The sequence below is a fragment of the Fonsecaea erecta genome, assembly GCF_001651985.1.
Source record: "Fonsecaea erecta strain CBS 125763 chromosome Unknown Scaff4, whole genome shotgun sequence".
Lineage (NCBI taxonomy): Eukaryota > Fungi > Ascomycota > Eurotiomycetes > Chaetothyriales > Herpotrichiellaceae > Fonsecaea > Fonsecaea erecta.
This window is the reverse complement of record NW_017387247.1, coordinates 1,067,211-1,089,106: the sequence shown is the minus strand read 5'-3', so window position 1 is coordinate 1,089,106 and position 21,896 is coordinate 1,067,211. Positions and strand designations below refer to the sequence as shown.

The window sequence follows — 21,896 nt, the reverse complement described above, 5'->3', positions numbered from 1 at the left end:
AAGCTTCGTCTGTGAGAGCGAATCCTATACGACAGGCTCACAGTCCACGAGTCCCTCTGTACTCGGGAGTTCACACAGCATGAGGGGAACCAATTGAAGAATGGCAAGTACGACTTGGAACCGGATCCTGCTGAGCATCCTGAGACAATCAGAATGAGCAATCGCTTCTATGTGTGTTACTTGAACACCCAAATGTGGATGAGAACTGACAAGGTCATCAGTTTAGTGGCTCTGACTCTGGCTCAGATGCTGATGACAACGATGCCTCACTTCCCTTCCCCAAGCCATTAGAGCGCTCGGCCTTCCTAGCCCCAGACTTTGATGCCGCTGCCTTTCTGTCCAGTCTGTCAAACCGATTTCAGACGCTTGAAGATCTGCAGACAGAATTGCGCGAATTGAGCCAAACCCTCAACACAGAGCTCGTCGATCTTGTCAATGACAACTATCAGGATTTCCTGTCATTAGGAAGCACGCTGTATGGCGGCGAAGAGAAGATTGAGGATATCCGACTGGGCTTATTGGGGTTCGAAAGAGATGTGAAGGCAGTCAAAGACAAAGTTGACACAAGAAGGAACGAGGTAGCAGAACTATTGAGACAGAAGAAGGCCCTGAGACAAGAGACGAGCATCGGGCAAGCGTTGCTCGAAATCGCGGAGCGTTTAGATCTTTTGGAAGAACGGCTCGATATCTCAACGCCGTCGGCTACTCAGCCCACGACCAAGGTCAAGGGCCAACCTCAAGACGGTGTCGGTGAGAAGTGGAGTAACGGATGGATCGAAGAGCCGACCAACGACGTTGACGAGGAATTCAACTCGGATGAGCTCGATGGCATCCCTTCTAAATTAAAGCGAAGGACGGAAGAATTCCTCATCTTGAAACACCTGGCAAGAAAACACAGTCCACAGCACCCTTTCCTCTTGGCCCAGGAAGGGCGGATTCGCAGAATCCAAGAGCTCTTACTGACCGACCTCGAACTGGCCATCAAGCAGGAAACAGAGGTCAAAAACAAACAACAATTGATACAGCTAAGGGGCGCAATTGAAGAGTGACTGTGACAGAATTCTTGCTTTCAGAGGGACAACTCTATTTCCATTTTGATACCTGTACGCCGAGGCCGAGCGACATATACCCCCAGTGAAGAACCGAAAGGGCTCTTTCAGACCACTGCCAGCTGCTGGGGAGTAGCAGCTCCCGGCGCCGGCTTATAGAATTCCCCATTCAAAGAGAAGCCAGGAGAATTGGTGGAGCTCAAGACCACCTCGTAAATCTCCTTGACAATCTGGTCACTCAGCGCAGCCGCATCTTTCTTTACTGCGTTGACATATGCCTTCACGTTATCCCTCAGTTGCTCTGGTGTGAAGCTCAATCTCCCAACTGCCATTCTTACCACGCCCTGCCTTTCTCTATAGGTACTGCCACCCATCATATCCCTCACAGCGGGCCCGGGGTTCGACACCACTGAGCCCATCTTGACATTCGGCATTAGACCTCTCGGTCCCAAGATCCTTGGTATTCCCTCTTTGTTCATCTTCTGCAGGGATTCGGGCACAGCAATGCACCTATCAAAGTCGATTTTGCCGGCCTTGATCCGTTCAAACACTTCCTCTTCACCGATTAAATGGGCGCCGGCTTCACGCGCTCGTTGCGCTGCTGTGGAATCAGGCGGACAGATCACCGCGATTTTTACGTCCGTCTTGACGGGGTAGGGGAGGCGGATCGCGTTGCGGACCACGGGGCCGTCTTTCTTGGTGCGCAGTTTGATGTGAATATCATATTTTGGCGAGTCCGGCTCGCGGCCGACCTCAAATGCTTTGATATATCTACATCGTATTAGCCATACCGAGATCATTCTGACTAGATTGTTTCTGGCCTACCTCATTGCTTCACACAAAGTGAACTGCTCCATATCTTTGAGGTTGTATTGCTTATAGGCTCTATGCTTCTTCCTGCGCCGCTTGATCTTCTCCCTTGCAGCCTTTTCCTTGTCTGATAGAGGCCGGGAACCACCTGCTGCAGAGAGGGCTGGTGCAGAAGAAAAGGCCCGGGCAGCTGTTGCTAGGCATGGTGTCGATGCGCGTGTTAAAAATGGGGCAAGGAACGAGGACGTTGTGAATCGACAGAGCTGTTTCGTAGCCATCGAAATGCCTCGAGAAACGACCATGGTCAAACAAGGAGCATGCCAAATATCAATAGGTAATTGCGTCGAATGCGGAAGATGTACAAACAAGTCTTTGCAGCTCCGTCCCCTATGGGGGAGCAGGCCAGCGAATAGAAAGTTGGCTTGGTAAATTTGTCAGGTTTGTGCAAGGCTGACGCTGCCCGCATTCCCCGCCCAAAGCCTTCGCAGAAATATTCCAGCACCGCAGTCGAAATGACTCAACAATTGCCATAAAACAGCCACTACTTCCTTTTCTACCTCTCCCAATAGCTCCCCTTCCCTTCAACCAAGCAACTTCTCACTATGGCGACAAAGAATCCGCCCAAGGCCAAAAAGGCCCCAAAAGTCAAGCAAATGGAACTGCCCAATGCCGCCGCTGGTGTGGTCACACGTTTTCCTCCAGAACCCTCGGGGTACCTCCACATAGGGCACTCGAAAGCTGCTCTTCTCAATGACTACTTTGCTCACATTCAATATCCTGGTGGCAAGTTGATCTTGAGGTTCGATGACACAAACACCGAGAAGGAGAATGTCGAGTTTCAGGACGCAATTCGCGAGGATGTTGCTCTTCTGGGAATTCAACCAGACATGATCTCTTACACGAGTGACTACTTCGACCTAATCGATGAATATTGTGTCAAGATCATCAAGGCTGGGAAGGCCTACGCAGACGACACTCCGGGCGATGTCATGAGCGCACAAAGAATGGCGCGCGAGCCTAGTGTTCACAGAGATGACACTGTTGAAGATAACCTGGCAAGATACGAGGAGATGAAGAAGGGTACCGAAGAGGGAAAGCGGTGGTGTATCCGAGCAAAGATTTCCTATGCCAACGACAATGCTTCCCTTCGAGATCCAGTGATCTTTCGATGCCCCAAGAACCAGACGCACCACCATCGGACAGGAGATAAATACAAGGCGTATCCTACGTATCAGTTCGCCTGCCCGATTGTCGATTCTATTGAGGGTGTGACTCACGCTCTGAGGACGACTGAGTACAATGACCAAGATGCGCAATACAAGTGGATTCTTAAGGCTATTGATTTGCGGAGTCCTTACATCTGGACTTTCTCCAAGATTCAGTTTGTGCGTACGCTGATGTCAAAGCGAAAATTGACAAAGCTGGTCAATGCGGGTATTGTGTCGGGCTGGGACGATCCCCGATTCCCAACCGTGAGAGGGATCCGGCGGCGCGGCATGACGGTTGAAGGGTTGCGGGATTTCATGGTCAGTCAGGGTCCGAGCAAGAATGTGGTCAATATGGACTGGCATACTATCTGGACCATGAACAAAAAAGTGATTGACCTGACAAGTGCGCGATACACCGCGATTGACGACAACCATGTCGTTTGCAAAATCAAAGGCCTCCCGCAGGAAGCGCCTTATTCGGAGATCAAACCCAAACATGCCAAATACGACCTCGGAGAGAAAAAGGTTTGGTACAGCTCTAACGTCATCATCGAGCAGGAGGATGCGCGGACTTTCGCCAAAGACGAAGAAATCACCTTGATGAACTGGGGAAATGCCTATGTCCGTGACATCCAGTACGAGAAAACTACCGACAAACCAGATATCACCGACAGCGTCAACGCACTAGGCAACGTTGCTTCCCTCGAGCTCGAACTCCACCTCGACGGCGACTTCAAGGCCACCAAAAAGAAGATCACGTGGCTTTCCAAAGATCAGGACCTCTGTCCCGTCCAATTGAAAGATTTTGATCATTTACTCTCCAAGGATAAGCTTACAGAGGAGGAAGAAACCCACTGGGAAGACTTTCTGACGCCCAAGAGCGAGTTCAGCTCTACTGCACTAGCTGACTGCAACGTATGGGACATCAAGGCGGATGATATCATCCAATTCGATCGCAAGGGTTACTATAGATGTGACAAGGCTCCCACCAAGGAGTCACGGGGCGTCTTTTTCAAAGTACCGTCGGGCAAAGAATAAAATGAATGGGAAGGCGGGGGGAGAACAGGTTACGCAAGAAAAATGAGCACGAGTGACGACTACGAGGCTGGAAAACGGCCAAGGTCATGATACGGCCAGGAGCTTCACAGTGGCCCGCTACTTACGACGCTCTGGCGTCCTGTTGTGCTTTTATCATGCTACATAGACATTGATCTCATGTTTCCATGAACAGTCACAAGAGACTGAATGCTACCGTTGAGAATGAGATGATGATGAAGAAGAAAATAAAGAATCCTCTCGAGCTCTGTGTTCTACACTTGACGTCCCGAGTTTCTGCTCCAGAAGCCGCGAGAAGCATTGGCAAAGAGTCTGCGAACCTGGCTGTCTATATCTATATCTCGTCCATTTTGCTGATGGCTGGACGACGTTCTCTCAGCCTCCTCCTCGCCTTGGTGATCTGTAATATCTCGATACGAATCTGTGCCTGTTTTTGACGCGCTCCTCGATAAAAGTAGTTAGTTCTACATCCAAGCGCTTCTCTCCCCTGCCCTCATCCCGTCGGGATCTCTGCCCAATCCGCTCCGTCCGACAAGCACCTCTCCCTGGCCTCTCTTCAAGAACCTGCCGTCGCCAGGCGATCCCAGGATACCCGCGCCGGGTCCCTGGCTGACTTCGATATCGCGGTTCCACTTGAGCTCGCCCCTTAAAAGGACGTACCTGGGCCAATTGCACACCCGAAAGCCTTCGAAGGGAGTATAATCGATACTGTGGTGCAACATTTCGTTGGTGATCTTTATTTTCTCGTCTGACGAGGCGGCATTGGGGTGGTGTGGAGGGTACCAGATGACCAAGTCGGCGTCATAGCCTGGGGCGATGCTGCCCTTTTTCCCGGAGAGGCCGTACATCTTGGCAGGATTCGTCGAGGTGAGTTCCACAAATTTTGGCAATGTCAGTCTCCTTGTAGGTGAAATTGACTGGTCCGGGTCGGTCGCGGCGGAGAAGAGGATGGGTAGCCGTGTTTCGATGCCCGGCAGGCCGTTGGGAATCTGGGAGAATGTCGGGGTCGAGTTCGTCTTTTGTGCTTCGACGAGTGGCTTCCGTTTACCCTGGGGGTCGTGGTACAGGGTCGGGGCGTGGTCGGAGGAGATCACGTTGATGGTTCCGTTGTTCACACTGTCCCAGACGCTCTGCAGATCGGACTCGGCGTGGCGGAGAGGCGGTGCGCAGACGTGTCGTGCCCCGGCCCATTCGTCATCCTCTCCATCCCCATGATCGTGACTATGAACACCATTGGCTTCGTCGACGACCGGGAATCGGGTCACGGCCAGCCTGTCGGACAACAAGTACATGTAATGCGGACACGTCTCTGCGTGGATCGGGAGCATGGACTTTGATTGTGCTTTCCTAGCGTGGGAAAGGGCCACGGGGCTAGACATGTGAACGATGAGAATTGGCGTGGATGTGAGGGTAGAAAGCGAGATGGCGCGATGGGTGGCTTCCGCCTCAGCGATCTGAGGGCGGGCGAGGGCGTGGAACTTCGGGAGTGTATGAGAATTTTGCAGGAGTCGAGTCGTGATCCTGTCACCGTTGTCAGTTGTGCATGTTCAACATTTACCGCCAGTTTCTGACGGGAACCAAGGGAGGCGTACATATCAATCATATCCGCATTCTCAGCATGCACCATGACCGTCATACCCACCTCTCTGCACCTCATCATCACCTCTAGCATCTCTTTGTCGCCTAACCTGAACGCCGGATAGGTCATGTACAGCTTGACGCTCGTGATGCCTTCCTCCTCGACCATTCTTTTCAACTCTCCTTCATTTCCGGGATCAGGCTCCCCGTCGACCTTGGCCTTGACCACTCGACCCAAGATCTCCGGACTGGGCCTCGTGAGGATCAAATGGAATCCATAGTCCACATAACTCTGGCCCCTCGCGCGGGAATGGTACTCTTCCAGCACGGGAAACAAGCTCTCATCAGTCCGCTTTTGCGTGGCAAATGCGAGAATCGTAGTATTGCCGCCACAGAGCGCGGAGCGGGAGCCGGGGAGCCATTTGTCGCCTGTGGGAGCGTTGTCCTGGTGCAGATGTACGTGGGAGTCGACGCCGCCAGGGGTTACATATGCACCTTCGGCGTCGATGATCTGTGTGTCCGCATTGGCTGGAAGAGAAAAAGCAATGGCGACGATTTGGCCAGATTTGATACCAATGCTGAGACCTGGTTGGAGGATTTCGGTTGCTGTGACCTTTGGTTTCGGGAAAAGGGGGACTCAGGCTCGTATAAACTTCAGGATGGTGATAGACTTACGATTGTAGCATTCTTGATGATGAGGTCAAGATCCATGGTCTCTCAGGTCACTAAGCTCGTTTTCACATGTATGACAGTCTTTCTCTTTTTGGGATCAAGACAAAGGCTACCATCCCATTCACAGGATCATAGATCAGAGTCGAAGTATGGATATATGGCGGATAAGTCCGATATGGAGTGGTGTTTTCCGGTTCAAACAAAAGACTGCCGACAGAGACCATGTTGGGCTTTCGGATGTGGGAGATATCTTCATTTCACAAACTGTAGATGAAAATCACGTTGTATATGGAGGGGGAAGAGCGGGCGTGGAGGGAAGCTATAACCCATGGCTGAGTGCATGCCCTCCTGAGGGTCTTCTCGGTCTCGCACTGTTTGAGAATCTGGAGGGTGGGACAATAGACATCATTGCTTTGATTGCAAGAGGCTTGACTCCATCAGCTTGACGCAGACAGTCTGCTATCGCTAAGGTCGCTGTGGTGTCAGGTTTGTTAGCCTTCTTAACAGTTCCTACAGGGTGGGAGCATCTGATAAAGTCGACGCACTTATGTCAGCAGCCTCGGACCATTGAATGATGCAATTGGAGATTTTTTCCTTCTTGCAGCTCTCCGACCTCCGATCATCCCACTGCTCTTCAATCGTCCTGAAGAGAAAAAGAGAGAGAGAGACACTCCCCTGGAAAGCCTGGGTCATTCTGTTGCATTCTCGTCTCATCCAGCAGTACTTTGCTTTCAGTCATGGCCAACGCTTTGAGGACGTCAGTTCGACGCTTTGCGACCACTGCCGTTCGTGCAGCGACTGCAGAGTCGGTCAATGCATATGGGATTCGTGTCTCCAAAGCTCAAGGAGTGGTCGACACCCTTACGGGAGGTATGTTCCCGTCGCCCTCTTCCCAGTTATAGATTCCAATGCTGACCAAATCTAGCCATCGGCAACACCCCTCTGATAAGACTCCATAAGCTCTCCGCCGAAACCGGTTGTAACGTCCTGGGCAAGGCCGAATTCCAAAACCCCGGTGGTAGCGTCAAGGACCGTGCGGCTCTATATGTTGTCAAAGATGCAGAAGAACGGGGTCTGCTGAAGCCTGGAGGCACAGTTGTGGAAGGGACCGCAGGCAATACCGGCATTGGCCTGGCGCACGTCTGCCGAGCGAGGGGATATAAACTGGTCATCTATATGCCAAACACCCAATCACAAGGCAAGATCGATCTCCTGCGACTTCTAGGCGCCGAGGTATATCCTGTTCCGGCTGTCGCGTGGGAGAATCCAGAAAATTATAACTGGCAGGCCAAAAGACATGCAGAGAGACTGCAGAAGGAAGATCCCGAACACGGTGCTGTATGGACAAATCAGTTCGATAACACCGCCAATCGCCTAGCCCATATTGTAACGACAGGCCCAGAAATCTGGGCCCAGACCGACGGCAAAATTGACGCCTTCACTTGCTCGACTGGAACTGGTGGAACGCTTGCAGGCGTGACTCGATTCCTCAAAGACGTCAGCAATAATTCCGTCAAGTGCTTCCTGGCAGATCCTCCTGGATCGGTCCTCTATTCCTACATCACCTCCGGCGGCCAGCTCAAAGAGAGAACGGGTAGCAGTATTACCGAGGGCATCGGTCAAGGTCGCGTCACGGACAACCTGAAGCAAGAAGTCAATGAGCTCGACGGCGCACTGAATATCTCCGACGAGAAGACTATTGCCATGGTGTACCGCTGCTTGGACGAAGAAGGGTTATATCTTGGAGCCAGCAGCGCACTAAATGTGGTTGCCGCGAAAGAGGTCGCGGAGAAGTTGGGTCCCAACCATACAGTTGTTACCGTCCTGTGCGACGGAGCCTACAGATATGCGGATCGGCTCTTCAGCGACACATGGCTCAAGAGCAAGAACCTGAGAGAAGCGATACCCGAACATTTACAGAAATACATTGTGCTGCCGTAGAACAGCCGGACTCGACTCGGAGCCAAGGTCCAAATCAGTCAGCGATGAGCGTTCCTTCAGTTTCACGTGCTCGATAAACGGTATTTGCAGAAGGATTCTGAAAGTTTTCTATGGACGGTTGCTATGTTCATCGAGCCACCGAGAGATAAGTCCTGAACTCGAACTATCCTGAGGACGTCCGGGTTCTATCATCTCAGCCAAGAAGAGCTCCTCCCAGACTTTCGATCCCTGTTCTCTGCCATTCCTGAAAGATGGCGCCAGTGGTTTCACTCCGGACCAAAAGCATCGCTGACAAATCGGGTCGCGAACGTCGCCCAAGTCACGATCACCGAAGTCGCCCCTCTCTATGCACGATCTCTTGCTCGAGACGCATCTATGGCCAGCTGCTTCTTCTCGTCACTTTGATAGCACTGAATTGCCCCGATCCAATACTGCGTATGATGACAGACGTCCTGTGTGTTGTCGATTGACCAGCTATCTTCACCGGTACAGTCTGAATTCTTCCAAAGCATGCACTCGGCAAAGACACCGGTACACTCGGAAATCCAGACGTTGTTCATGTCGATCCAGAGCGGGTGACAGTCGAAGTCGTTGATGCCGATCTCTTCGACGGAATGCTGACCGCAGCCGGCGTCGTTGAATTCGAAGATGCAGCACTCGGTGCAGGTGGAGCTGTCCGAGTACAGATTAGCGAAAAGAAATCACTTTGACTTAAGGAAGGACGGGTTTTCCGTGTGGGATATGGCAAGAACAGTGAAATGGTGAAATGGTGTCCTACCAGCCAGCTTGAGTCTCGGGTTGAGTTGACGGGCAGGAACCTTGTTGGGTGAGGTTGCGCGGCGCCAGCAATCGAACAGCATTCGCAATGGACAAGTCTGGTGCTGGGGGCGGCAGGGCGGCGGCGAGGTTCGCGTTGACAAGCACCGAGACAGCCAGCGCGGCAAGGAAAAGAATGATGTTCTTGATAGTGACAGTCATGATGAGCTCCTTTGTCTTGTCGATGTCTGTTGAGCAGCACAATGTGGACGAGAGCAACGAGCTGTGGTGAGGAATAAGCACAGAGAGAGAGGGAGAAAACAAAGAGACGCCGCGGTGACAGGAATTCGATCCTGCCTCTTATACACTACGGCACGGTGAAAAATTCACGCTTCTTGTCACCATTGTCACTTGTCGTCGTTACTACTGCCGCTACCGTCCACGGATGAGCCCAGAGACACGTGAAACGCGCCAAGTTGAAGACAAGCGTCCTGAGCCTCGCCAGCCTCACCTCACCCGTGCCGAAGGAACATGCTCGAGGACATACATCTACATAGGGTTTTACGGGGAGTTTCCTTGAAATGCTCTAATGTGCGGTCAGAGACGGGTGCGGGTACGGACACGGATACGGACAGTCGAAAAAAAGATGGTAGGTAAAGCACTCGTGAGTCGAGTCGAGTCGTGACGGCGGCGGACAGAGGCTGAGTGGAGTCCAGCTCATGATGAGGAGGATCTGATGCTGCAGAATGGACAGAACCACAGGTGGATTCGACGAGGATAAAGGCTGTACAGTACAAGGGTGAGGTGGCAGTGAGTGAGTGAGTGAGTGAGCTTACGCCCTTCGGCTCATACTCTTCATCCACTAATCAAGACCCTGCTTTCTGTTGTTGAATGCCACATCAAACACACCACATACGAGGCTCCAAGCGGAAGATCGAGGCGTGAAACTAAGAATGGGCGGATACAGGGGCGGGACGAAACGTAAAAGAGAGGGCAACATCCTTCCTTCAGTGCGTAGTTCGCGGATAGGATAATAATAGAGACCTGCCAAAGCGAACGTGGCCGCATTCGTCGTGTTTTATGCAAGGAACTCCCCTGCGAAAGGCTCATTCGGTGATGGTGGTGGTAGTGGCACCAGTGATAGTAAAGTATAGAATAAGCGACATCGAGCAGCCCACAGGAGCTCGATCCCCAGCTGCCCAAGAACCTCATGATGACCGCACCCGGCTATCCCCCCCGTCCCTTGGAATGGCATTCCACAGGCAAGCTGATGCTGTGTGTGTGGCGTGTCCAGGCAAACCAAAAAGCAAATCAAACAATAAAGAAGAAGCGAAACCAAAAACCGGCTCAGATTTTTATGTCGTTCAGGGCAGAAGGGAAACGCCAGTACACGCCATAGTCCGAACCTTCTATCAATCATCTTCTGCCTCCCACGTAGAAGGATGAAACACGCTGCTTGAGACGGGCGTCCTTGTCTGTCAAAGACATGGCTAACCCAAGCCCATCCCCGGCCGACTCAATGGAATCCACTCAAGCACTTTCAAGTGGACCCCGGAATCCAGAGCACTTCGTGTCATCTAGTGCTTCGCCGTGACAGCCTCGCCAGTGAGTTTCTCGACGGCTTCTTTGGCACTAATTAAGGGTTAGCGTTTGCTCTTGGATAGAAGAAAGGCAACGAAAAGAACATACATGTCGCCCAAAGCAACCATGCAGATTGTCTGCCAGATACCCAGACCGATGCGGGGAGTGACACCACGGTAGAGGCCTTTGAGGCCGTTGGTGCTGTAGATGTAGTTCAAGGTCTTCCCGACCGTCAAGTTCTTCGGTCGGTTAGGATCGTTGGACTTGCTTTGCATCTCAACTCGAATGACTTCAATGGGCTGGTTCCAGGCAGAGAGACCACCGCCGAGACCGCTAGCAAGAATCTTCTCTCCCGCGTTCAACTTCTCGCCTTGCTCCTTGCCAGTGACTCTCCGGATACCAGTCTCGGCGAGTCTGGACAGACCGAAACGGGAGCCCCAGTTGGTGACTTGGCGGATGGCGACTGCGTTGACACCCTTGTTGATACCCCTGATACCCTCTTGCTTGTAGATGTTTGCGAAGGTCGCGAATGTGGAGGGAGGTTTCACACCCTGCGCGGCGAGTTTATGCTGGGTGATTTCCACAGTTTTCATACATGTGCAGAAACCCATGGTTGCATATGCTTGGGCCATACCGCCGACCATGCCACCTGTGATGCCGGCGAGAAAGTTATTGGCACCAAAGGTCTTTGCGTAGTACTCGGCCTCTGAGGCGACGAAGAGCAATACGGCACCCTTGGTGGAGGCCTCGATCCAGGCCCACGGTATGAGACCTTGGTAGACTGTACATTGCAAGAAATCAATCAGCCGAGGTTTCTCACGAGTAAACTGGTGTGCTGTTTTGCCTTACATCCAAAAACACCACCGCGTCCCCATATCCTTGTCATGGCCCCAGCGAACGTGTCGGTCCGGTGGGCAGCCATAGTGGTCTTGACAACCTCCAGCGGTTGTCCCAGGGTAGTGACCTCGAACATGTTGAGACCGGCGCCGAGTAGTAGGTTGCTGAACTTGACGGGCTTCTTCTCAATTGTCGGCGCCGGAGGCGCAGGTGTGAGGACTGCTTGAGCGGACATTTTTGGCAGATCGGCGAGATTGTCTACCCTGACCAAGGGAGGAGGTCGGCTTCGTCGCCTTGAGGATTAGAGAGGACGAAAGAGGAGAGAGGAACCGTTGGGTCACAGGGGGCTGCGTTGGTACGGGATGCTGCAATGATACAGCAGACACGAAATGGATACCGTGGTATTTATCTTGCTTGTATAGAGTAAGTATATGAGGCAGAAAAAGAGGAGTAGAGATTAAGAACAAACAAGAGCAGCGATCAATCTGACGGTGATGGCAGGCACAAAGTGTCGGAGATCGATTTGTTCAGCTCCCCGGCGAAGAAGGACGAGATGGCCATCGTAGAATATCGGCGCAGGCTGTCTCGACGTAACCCCCATTCGGGCCAGAAGCAGATTAGTGGCTTTGACTTCGGCGTGTTGAGCGGACTTGACTCCAGCAGTAGAGGTGCCCAGGGTCCCATTTCACCCCCCAAGCTTCATAACTATCCATGCATCCCCCTAGGCTTCGGACGCCGCCTCCCTTAAATGTGGGTCGATAGCCTCTTTTTAGCTTGCTAGGGCCACCCAACGCCGCCAACGCGCTTCTCAACATCCGAAAATAAAAAATGTCAAGAAATTTTACGGTCGCACGGTCCATGTCTCGCAAAGCCACCGCAGCCCCCAATGTCTCCCGAACACGGGGGTTACGCGAGAAGGGTGTAAAGCACGGAGAGAACTTGTTGCATAAAGTAAATGATGGGAACAAAGTAAAATGTGGTATTCGCATCCAACGACGCTCGTCAATTAAATAATGGCGTAATTGAATGGGGACACTGCTTCACCCCCGACCAGAACTGACCTCGTATTGCCCTGTCTCCTTCCTTTTAGACGTACAAGTATGTTGTTGCATTGTACAGTTCCTGCTCTTTTCAATGCAATCACAATGAAGCACCAACGAGTTTGGCGTACGCTTCGGTGCTGAAGGACTTGGGTCGCTCGATGGGCGCACCCAGGGCGCGGTCGATGATGAGTTGCGGCAGGACACCAAGGGCACGCGAGACACCGAAGAGGACGGTGTAGTAGTTGGCTTCGGTCAATCCGTAGTATTGCAAAAGAACACCAGAGTGCTAGTTCACCAGTCAGCGTAATCATGATACGGTTCCAACAGTTAAACTTACAGCATCAACGTTGGGGTATGGGTTCTTGGTCTTGCCGTGCTTGGTCAAGACACCAGGGGCAATCTTGTAGACCTGGCTAACCAGCTTGAACATGGGGTCATTGGGAAGCTTGCGAAGAGCGAACTCGCGCTGAGACACGTAGCGGGGATCGGTCTTGCGGAGGACCGCATGGCCATAGCCAGGAACGACCCGACCACCGTTGAGGGTCTCCCAGAGGTAGTCGGTAATCTTCTGATCGCTGAGGTCATCACCGATGCTCTCCTTCATCTTGGTGAGCCAGTTCAAGACTTCCTGGTTGGCCAGACCGTGGAGGGGACCAGCCAGACCGTTGAGACCGGCAGCAAGGGATAGCATAGGAGAACTCAAAGCACTTCCAACCAGGTGAGTAGTGTGTGCGCTGACGTTGCCACCCTCGTGGTCGGAGTGGATGGTGAGGTAGAGACGCATGAGCTCAACAAAGTCGGCGTTGTCGCCATAGCCAAGCTGATTGGCCAAGTTGAAGCCGTAGTCCTTGTCTTTCTGGATAGGAGCAACCTTGCCATCCTTGTATGCATTGCGGTAAATCTTTGCCGCAATTGTGGGTAGCTTGGCAATGAGGTTCATCGAGTCCTCGAAGGTGTATGACCAGTAGTCCTTCTTGTTGATACCCTTGGCATAGGCTTTGGCGAATTCGGAGGTGTGTTCGAGCGCGACCACGGCGATCGAGAACTGGGCCATAGGGTGCATATCGCTAGGGCAACGGTCGATGAGCTCTTCGACGAACTTGGGAAGGTCTGATCGAGCGGCCCAGTCGGCGGAGAGGTCACGGACCTGCTGCTCACTGGGGACCTCGCCGGTGAGAAGAAGCCAGAACAGGCCCTCAGGCAGAGGCTCTTCGCCGCCAGGAGCCTTAGGGAGGACTTCCTGGCATTCCGGGATAGTCCTTCCACGGAATCTGATACCTTCTTCTGAATCAAGGACGGAGCCCTCCCAGACTAGCGACTTGATGCCTCGAGCACCGCCGTAGACCTGGTCCAGGGTGACCTCGCCAATGACTTTGGAGCCGTAATCTTTTCTCAGCTTCTTGACCTTCTCGATCTCGCCAGGGACCTTGGCAGCGAAGACCTCTTTCAGGGACTACGAAAGATGGGCATGGTTAGCGGATGAGCTCTCAACAAATCCGCTCGGATAGCTCACCTGGGTGCTTGCGCAACGGACGCCATTGTAGGCGGCTTTTTGGACCAAAGGACGGGTCGAGGAACGGAGCAGGGAGCTCCCTAGGCGAAGAGAAGAGGCCATGATAGTAAAACACGAGGAAGTCGAAGCAAAGAAAGTCAAGAAGAACGTTACGTCAAGGGAGGTTTTTGAGGGAGTGCGGGAATAAAAAGGTGCAGATAGGAAAGTCAGGGAGGAGAAAGCTGTCCCTGCTTGGATTGATGAACGATGAAAATGGTCCAATTGGGGTCCCCCGGGGAGGCTTCGGGCGGTCGGATCACCCTTCCCTTCAATAAAGCCATGTTTTGCCCATTGGGGTTCGATGGCCAGCCAACAGCGGCACGGGCGGACCCCCAGCATGCCCTCCAGCCCCATAAGGCCCCAATTCGCAGTCCGAAGAAAATTGCATGACGCCCCAAGCTTAAGCTCAAGCTCAAGCGTGCTCAGACAGTCATCACGTGCACAGCTGCGTAACAATGTTAATCCGGCCAGCTGAGTTCGCCTATTTTCTCGCTTTTCTTCAGCGACTCTTTTCAACTCCTTCGTTCACAATCTTGTCTTCACTCCACCACCACCATTTCATCACTCCTCATCACCCCTCATCACCGATCGACGCACTATCCATCGCCTTTGATTTCCTTCTCTTCGCTTCTATCACGCACATAGTGTCATCAGCTCGTAAAGTGCCTCTACCAGTATTCTTCTCTGCACACGGCTGCTAGTTCCTCAGAACTGCCACTGCCAGGCCGCAGTTGCCACCTCGCTGTAGAAGTCTTGTGGGCGCAACCTACACTTTAGCAGGAAAAGGAAGAAATCAAGGGGAGAAGGACTACACATTTGCACACCGCGCATCACCTTTCACCTGTGCCTCGAGTCTGTAAGACGTCTTTGTCGTTCGAAGACTGCGTATGCGTTGAAACGGCTCAAACTTCGCCCGCCTCGCCGTTTTTCTCCAGCCGGGCCCAGGTTCCTACCTCAACATCTTGTTGTCATCGCCAGCTGTAGGAAAGCTCGCTGGGCCATCATGTCTTCTGCAGTAGCGGAGCTGGACGCCATCCTGCAGTCCATGCTCAATCTCAAACCGCCAGGAGTTTCGGGCTCAAAGATCACCGCCATCACCTCACTCTGTACGGCAAACATCCAAGTATGTTGATCTCTCGTCTCTACCGCCACGCGCCTCCGTAACTGACGTGACCTCTAGTCTGAATCAGTCCTCATCCAAAAGATCTATACCCATTTCAAGAAGACACCAGGAACACACAAATTGGGGGTACTCTACGTTATAGATTCTGTTACGAGACAATGGGTAGACCAAGCCAGAAAATCAGGTCAACAGCTGGGTAGCGGAGCTCCTGATGGAACCTTTGCCGCTGGTGTGACTCGAGTGACTGAACTGCTGCCCGTACTCATGAACGACATCATTGCTACCGCGCCAGAAGACCAGAAGGTATGCCATTCTATGTCCGTCGTATCTCCTAAACTTTTGAAGTACCACACGCACTGCACGCGTCAGGACAGTCTGCCTGTACACATTAACCAAAGTCTTATTGTTTGTTCGACCGGCTACATTGATTGAGACTCACGTGTAACCGCTTTTGTTTAGGTCAAGATCAGAAAGCTCTTAGAAATCTGGGAGCGGTCGAACACGTTTCCGGCCCCGTTGCTTGCTTCACTGAAAGACAAGCTTGACGCGCCCAAAGGTATATTCAGATTTGGTCTTTCCTTTGCCTGCAAACCAGGTCATCCTAATTCTTATGCAGTTTCCACCACACCTGAAGGATCGCCAGCACCCGGATTCGTGCCACTCGGTCAAACAGCTCCCACTGACAGCATGGCGGCAAAGCCTCCACCGCAACAAGACACCTCAGCTATCCTGGAAGCTCTCAAGAACATGGCAAAGCAGAATTCTGCAGCACCTCCTGCCATTTCAGCACCCGCTCAAACTAGTTTGAATAATCTTTTAGGCGCACAGAATGGGATCCCTCTTGCGAACAGTACCGTAAATCCCGGCCTTGCTCCCGCCGTCACCAATGGGCCGGCTGTAAATCAGCTTGGAGCTCTGTTCGCTGGATTGAGTAATGGTGCGCAAAGTCAGAGTCCTGCCAATGTACCTGCAAACCCGCTTGCTGCTTTTCTTCCGCAACAGGCTCCTGCTCCAGCAGTGCCGCAAAACCCTGCTCTCCTAAGTCAAGATCCTCAGGCTCAAGCTCAGGTTCAGTTGCAGCTATTGCAACTGTTGGCTAGTCAAGGCGTCCCTCCAGACCAATGGGCGACTGCTCTACAGTTGTTGAACATGCAGGGCGCAGGAGGCGGTGTTGGTGTTGGTAGCGGTGGTGCCAGTGCGAGTGCCAGTGGCCTTGCATTTCCGCCTCCTGTTCCAGCAAACAATTGGGCAGGCCAGGCTCCAACGCCCGGGCCATCACGTGATGCCCAAACCCGTTCCCCTCCAGGTCAATATCGACGCCGCTCACGCTCTCCCGGTTATGATAGACGCAGAGACCTGTCTCCCAGACGTCGCCGAGATAGTCCGGGGGCAGATGGATATCGTAATGATCGCGATGGCAGGCGAGGTGCTGAATACCGCCAGCGGAGCCCGATGGGTAGAAGACGACGAAGCCCTACCCCTCCCAGTGACTACCAGCTTCCACCGCCAGGCCCGAAGAACGTGCAGTGGGATCCGACCCTTCCCAAAGGCCACATCAAGGTTTTCAGTCGAACTCTCTTCGTGGGCGGCGTCACATCGTCCGAACCACATTTGAGAGGCTTGTTCAGTAAATTCGGGGTGGTCCAAACCTGCATTGTCAACATCGATAAACGCCACGCTTTCATCAAGATGATTAATCGCCGCGACGCAGAAAGTGCCCGTGACGGCATGGAAGAATACAAGGTGGGCGACATGCAGCTCCGCGTAAGTCAATGCACGCTGGCCGCGAATTGGAATGTGACAAAACTGACCGGCATTGTCGTACAGACCAAATGGGGTGTGGGCTTTGGACCACGTGACTGCAGCGACTATCAAACCGGAATTAGCGTCATTCCCATTGAACGTCTCACGGATGCCGACCGCAAGTGGCTCTTGACCGCCGAATACGGGGGCACTGGCGGTGCGCCGATCCAAGAAGGCATGGTGGTCGAAGAGCCTGACATTGAAATTGGTGCTGGGGTGTCCTCGAAAGGTACGCCATATTTCCCGTCCTCACCACTGTAAACCACTGCTGACTTTGATGTAGCCATGAGTCGACGCATTGCTACTGACCAGGGCGGACGCCGCGGTCCTCAATCTTCCCGCCTGCCTCCAGGACGTGACGACAACAGACACAGAGACAGTAATCGCCGAATGGACCGAGATGACCGGCAAGGCGCGGGCAACCCAAACAACATTGGTCTGATGCCGTCAATGGCTTTCCCCATGAATTTCGGCAACATGTCCAACGGAATACCCGGCTTCCCACCTGGATTCCAGATGCCTGCATTCCAGCCACAAGGCAAGCAGGACTAACGGCAGATACGCAAGGCGGGAGAGGCGTTGTGTCATTACCGGTTCACAGAGGTCATGGCTGAGGAATGATACCCAATCTACATGTACGATTCACAAGCATATTCGGGAGTCGATCACCAAGACAGGACAGCCGCTGATTGGAGGCGATTGTGATCAAAATGGTTTTCTTATTTATTCGACCTTCGCCCTGCATTGGACATGCAGGCTCTCTCGTCAGGCCTTGTTGGTGCCGCGAGCGTTGATGCTTTTGTCAGCGTGCTCGAGTCACCCCATGGGATTTATAGGACGAACACGTATTTATGGATAATGGAAGGACACTTTTGACAAGAAGATGGGCTCTTTCCACGAGGATTGATCCCAACGTGTTCTTCTTCCACGTGCTGTGACACGTGGATCGGTTTCAAGATGACCTGTTTCTGTCGAGAGATCCATCTGACGTTGCCACCAATCGCTCCTCGCAGTGTTTTCTTGTCTGGTTAGGCGATGGATCCCTTGTTTTCTTGTCCATCTTATCATCAGACACCCCAGCCCCACAGGCAAGGCTTTCCACGCCCGACACCGCCTCAGTCACCCGACATTTCTACGTCTTGGAAGGAGCACTGCCAAGGGGAGAGAGTAGAACTCCGACTACGGATGCCACGGACAATTGGTTCTGGGGCTCACATAGGGCATGGGTGTCGCCCGATCAGCGTATGAAAGTCCCCTTGTTGTTGAAGGGATTGGCGCAAGATTGCGGGGGTGAAGGTCGGGAACCCTGATCGCTTCCCACTCCCGGACTTTCTCTTACGACTTGTTTCTTTCTGATCGCTCTTTGGCTCATGGCACTTTCCCACCAATATCCTCGCAACCTGCGCCGAGTAAATCATTGTATCCTTCCTCTCGGGCTCGTGCGACCTGACACACATTGAGGGCAGCGACCCAGTGTGACGCCTGCCTTTCCTGAACCATCTCCCCGATCCATCGCCATTCCGCAACTATTTCTCCCGCGCCCGTATCCTTACAATGGAGTCGAGATAGCACACACCGTTAACCTCTCCTTATCTTATTCAACATGGTAGACCTCCCGTCCGACGTCAGCACCTCGGGTTCGACCCATTCCGCCGCCGACAAACCTCACCCTCACCTCCATGTCAGTGTCAGCGATGTCGTTCCCGACGAGAAACCCGACGTCATGTTCACGCCGCGGAAGGCGTCCAGAATAGACAAGGACGATGACGACGAGGAGGAAGATTTAGACGCGCTCATTGAAGAGTTGGAGTCACTCGATCCCGATGCTGAGATTGAGGCCGAGATCGAGACGGCGGCGGGCGCTCGAAATGTGCCCGAGGAAATGCTCCAGACCGACACGCGTGTCGGCTTGATAGAGCCCGAAGTTGTGGCGAGACGAAAGAAGTACGGACTCAATCAGATGAAGGAAGAGAAAGAGAACCTGTTGTTGAAGTTCTTGGGATACTTTGTTGGTCCCATTCAATTTGTCATGGAGGTCTGGCTGCTCCCTGCGACACACGCCGATACCCATCTCGGCGATGCTTATACTGATATTTTGTCCTACAGGCTGCTGCAATCCTTGCCGCCGGGCTGGAAGACTGGGTCGACTTCGGCGTCATTTGTGCGTTGCTCTTGCTGAATGCCAGTGTCGGTTTCATCCAGGAATTTCAAGCTGGCTCGATTGTGGAAGAGTTGAAGAAGACCTTGGCCTTGAAAGCTGTCGTCCTGCGAGAAGGACACCTTATCGAGATTGAAGCACCTATGGTGGTTCCGGGCGACATTCTCCAACTCGAAGAAGGCACAATCATCCCTGCTGACGGCCGGCTGGTCACCGAAGACGCATTTCTCCAGGTCGACCAGTCCTCCATCACGGGCGAGTCCCTCGCAGCGGACAAACATGTGGGTGACACCTGCTACGCTTCGTCGGCTGTCAAGCGAGGCACCGCCTTCATGATCGTCACAGCAACAGGAGATAACTCTTTTGTCGGACGGGCGGCTGCCTTGGTCAATGCCGCGTCAGGCGGCGCGGGTCATTTCACTGAAGTTCTCAACGGAATTGGCACAGTTCTACTGGCGCTTGTGGTTTTCACCTTGCTCGTGGTCTGGATATCATCTTTCTATCGATCTAATGACATTGTGACCATCCTTAGGTTTACACTGGCGATCACCATTATAGGAGTGCCTGTCGGTTTGCCCGCCGTGGTCACCACCACCATGGCTGTCGGCGCCGCATATCTAGCCAAAAAGAAGGCCATTGTCCAGAAATTATCTGCCATCGAATCGCTCGCCGGGGTCGAGATCCTGTGCTCGGACAAGACCGGTACGCTGACCAAGAACAAACTTTCTCTCCACGAGCCATACACGGTGCATGGTGTCGATCCCGAGGACATGATGCTCACCGCGTGTCTGGCCGCGTCCCGGAAGAAAAAGGGCATGGATGCCATCGACAAGGCCTTCCTCAAAGCCTTACGGTACTATCCTCGAGCCAAGCAAGCGCTGTCCAAGTACAAGGTCGTCCAGTTCCATCCCTTCGACCCCGTTTCCAAGAAGGTCAGCACCGTTGTCGAGTCACCTCAGGGGGAGCGTATAATTTGCGTCAAGGGTTCGCCTTTATTTGTCCTCCGCACAGTGGAAGATGACCATCCGATCCCCGAGGAGATTGACATCGCATACAAGAACAAGGTCGCAGAGTTTGCAGCTAGAGGCTTCCGCTCTCTGGGCGTTGCGAGGAAGCGAGGGGACAATTCGTGGGAAATTCTGGGAATCATGCCTTGTGCAGACCCGCCTCGACACGACACCGCCAAAACCATCAACGAAGCCAAATCTCTGGGGTTATCCATCAAGATGTTGACTGGTGATGCCGTCGGCATTGCCCGAGAAATGTCTCGACAGCTAGGACTTGGAACCAATGTCTTCAACGCCGAGCGTCTTGGCCTTGCTGGCGGAGGGACGATGCCGGGTTCAGAAGTTTACGACTTTGTGGAGGCTGCCGATGGGTTCGCTGAGGTGTTTCCACAACACAAGTACAACGTGGTGGAGATCCTGCAGCAACGAGGCTACCTCGTGGCCATGACTGGCGACGGGGTCAATGATGCGCCCTCGCTGAAGAAGGCAGACACTGGCATCGCGGTACAAGGCGCCACTGATGCCGCACGGTCGGCGGCAGACATAGTATTCCTGGCGCCCGGGCTGTCCGCCATTATCGACGCCCTGAAGACGTCCCGTCAAATCTTCCACCGCATGTACGCATACGTCGTCTATCGCATCGCCCTGTCACTGCACTTGGAGATATTCCTCGGCCTGTGGATCGCCATCCTGAACAAATCCCTCAACCTTAAGTTGGTTGTTTTCATTGCCATATTTGCCGACATCGCCACACTGGCCATTGCCTACGACAACGCCCCCTACTCGAAAACGCCGGTCAAATGGAACCTGCCTAAACTATGGGGCATGTCCATTTTGTTGGGGATCGTCCTGGCGGCAGGCACGTGGATTGCTCTAACGACGATGATTGTTGGAGGCCACGATGGAGGCATCGTCCAGAATTTTGGACACACGGATGCCGTCTTGTTCCTTCAGATCTGCCTCTCGGAAAACTGGCTGATTTTCATCACCCGTGCTAATGGCCCTTTCTGGTCCAGCATTCCCTCCTGGCAGCTGGTAGGAGCGATCTTACTCGTGGATATTCTCGCCACATTCTTTTGTCTCTTCGGCTGGTTTGTTGGCGGCGAGCAGACCAGCATCGTCGGGGTGGTACGGATTTGGCTATATTCGTTCGGGGTTTTTTGCGTCATGGCAGGCGTATATTACCTGTTGCAAGACAGTGTCACGTTTGATGATATTGTTCATGGGAGGAAGACCAGGAGCAGTAAGGTGCTCAAGAAGAGGGACATGGAGGATTTCCGTGAGTGTGGCCCGTGTGAGCGTCTCCACGCTTCGACTGACTTATTCGCAGTTGTCTCGTTGAATCGCGTGTCCACCCAGCACGAGAAGGTGGCGTAATAAGCGCGAACCGGTATGCTACAGGTTGGCTACGCGCGGTCACCGTCAGAAGGAAGACCTCAGAGTTGGCCACAGCCGCAGCTCAACCATGATCTCCTCTTCAAGAATAATTTTTGCACCGATTCAATCAGGTCCGGGGCTCGATTGATGGAACAGGTGCTGAACGCTCCCGGGCAACAGAAAGAAGCTCCCAGGCCGCTACTACCCAAGCTGCACTTTCCCCCGGCATCGTCACTGGAGCAAGAAGTCACGTCGAGGTTCTCTGAGAATTCTCCACCCGAGAGCAGCCAACACGGGAGCATTGTGCCGCCGCAGAGCACATAAGAACTGTGAACACTTCGTAAC

General features: G+C 53.1%; 10 protein-coding genes across 10 annotated transcripts; 5 read left to right on the top strand and 5 right to left on the bottom strand.

The window, feature by feature from the left end:
* Positions 1–153: 153 nt before the first annotated feature.
* On the top strand, positions 154–1,049 carry AYL99_05145 (hypothetical protein; the record flags this gene model as incomplete). The annotated part of the gene is made up of 2 exons (XM_018836657.1): positions 154–171; positions 222–1,049. The coding sequence occupies 2 exons, from the start codon at positions 154–156 to the stop codon at positions 1,047–1,049; spliced, it is 846 nt and encodes a 281-aa protein (XP_018693510.1).
* Positions 1,050–1,156: 107 nt separating this feature from the next.
* Positions 1,157–2,161, bottom strand: AYL99_05144 (ribosomal protein L1; the record flags this gene model as incomplete). Its single annotated transcript, XM_018836656.1, has 2 exons — positions 1,157–1,820; positions 1,875–2,161. The coding sequence occupies 2 exons, from the start codon at positions 2,159–2,161 to the stop codon at positions 1,157–1,159; spliced, it is 951 nt and encodes a 316-aa protein (XP_018693509.1).
* A 300-nt stretch (positions 2,162–2,461) lies between these two features.
* Positions 2,462–4,105, top strand: AYL99_05143 (glutamate-tRNA ligase; the record flags this gene model as incomplete). Its single annotated transcript, XM_018836655.1, has 1 exon — positions 2,462–4,105. The coding sequence occupies one exon, from the start codon at positions 2,462–2,464 to the stop codon at positions 4,103–4,105; it is 1,644 nt and encodes a 547-aa protein (XP_018693508.1).
* Positions 4,106–4,587: 482 nt separating this feature from the next.
* AYL99_05142 (hypothetical protein) lies at positions 4,588–6,412 on the bottom strand (the record flags this gene model as incomplete). The annotated part of the gene is made up of 3 exons (XM_018836654.1): positions 4,588–5,644; positions 5,716–6,314; positions 6,377–6,412. 3 exons carry the CDS (start codon positions 6,410–6,412, stop codon positions 4,588–4,590), a joined length of 1,692 nt encoding a protein of 563 aa, XP_018693507.1.
* Positions 6,413–7,110: 698 nt separating this feature from the next.
* AYL99_05141 (cysteine synthase) lies at positions 7,111–8,314 on the top strand (the record flags this gene model as incomplete). The annotated part of the gene is made up of 2 exons (XM_018836653.1): positions 7,111–7,243; positions 7,299–8,314. The coding sequence occupies 2 exons, from the start codon at positions 7,111–7,113 to the stop codon at positions 8,312–8,314; spliced, it is 1,149 nt and encodes a 382-aa protein (XP_018693506.1).
* A 344-nt stretch (positions 8,315–8,658) lies between these two features.
* On the bottom strand, positions 8,659–9,292 carry AYL99_05140 (hypothetical protein; the record flags this gene model as incomplete). Its single annotated transcript, XM_018836652.1, has 2 exons — positions 8,659–8,986; positions 9,093–9,292. 2 exons carry the CDS (start codon positions 9,290–9,292, stop codon positions 8,659–8,661), a joined length of 528 nt encoding a protein of 175 aa, XP_018693505.1.
* A 1,355-nt stretch (positions 9,293–10,647) lies between these two features.
* AYL99_05139 (mitochondrial DNA replication protein YHM2) lies at positions 10,648–11,723 on the bottom strand (the record flags this gene model as incomplete). The annotated part of the gene is made up of 3 exons (XM_018836651.1): positions 10,648–10,702; positions 10,760–11,432; positions 11,501–11,723. 3 exons carry the CDS (start codon positions 11,721–11,723, stop codon positions 10,648–10,650), a joined length of 951 nt encoding a protein of 316 aa, XP_018693504.1.
* Positions 11,724–12,628: 905 nt separating this feature from the next.
* On the bottom strand, positions 12,629–14,146 carry AYL99_05138 (citrate synthase, mitochondrial; the record flags this gene model as incomplete). Its single annotated transcript, XM_018836650.1, has 3 exons — positions 12,629–12,817; positions 12,869–13,984; positions 14,045–14,146. 3 exons carry the CDS (start codon positions 14,144–14,146, stop codon positions 12,629–12,631), a joined length of 1,407 nt encoding a protein of 468 aa, XP_018693503.1.
* A 940-nt stretch (positions 14,147–15,086) lies between these two features.
* On the top strand, positions 15,087–17,561 carry AYL99_05137 (hypothetical protein; the record flags this gene model as incomplete). Its single annotated transcript, XM_018836649.1, has 6 exons — positions 15,087–15,206; positions 15,264–15,509; positions 15,666–15,762; positions 15,823–16,970; positions 17,034–17,238; positions 17,293–17,561. 6 exons carry the CDS (start codon positions 15,087–15,089, stop codon positions 17,559–17,561), a joined length of 2,085 nt encoding a protein of 694 aa, XP_018693502.1.
* Positions 17,562–18,612: 1,051 nt separating this feature from the next.
* Positions 18,613–21,551, top strand: AYL99_05136 (plasma membrane ATPase; the record flags this gene model as incomplete). The annotated part of the gene is made up of 3 exons (XM_018836648.1): positions 18,613–19,044; positions 19,116–21,453; positions 21,505–21,551. The coding sequence occupies 3 exons, from the start codon at positions 18,613–18,615 to the stop codon at positions 21,549–21,551; spliced, it is 2,817 nt and encodes a 938-aa protein (XP_018693501.1).
* Positions 21,552–21,896: the final 345 nt, after the last annotated feature.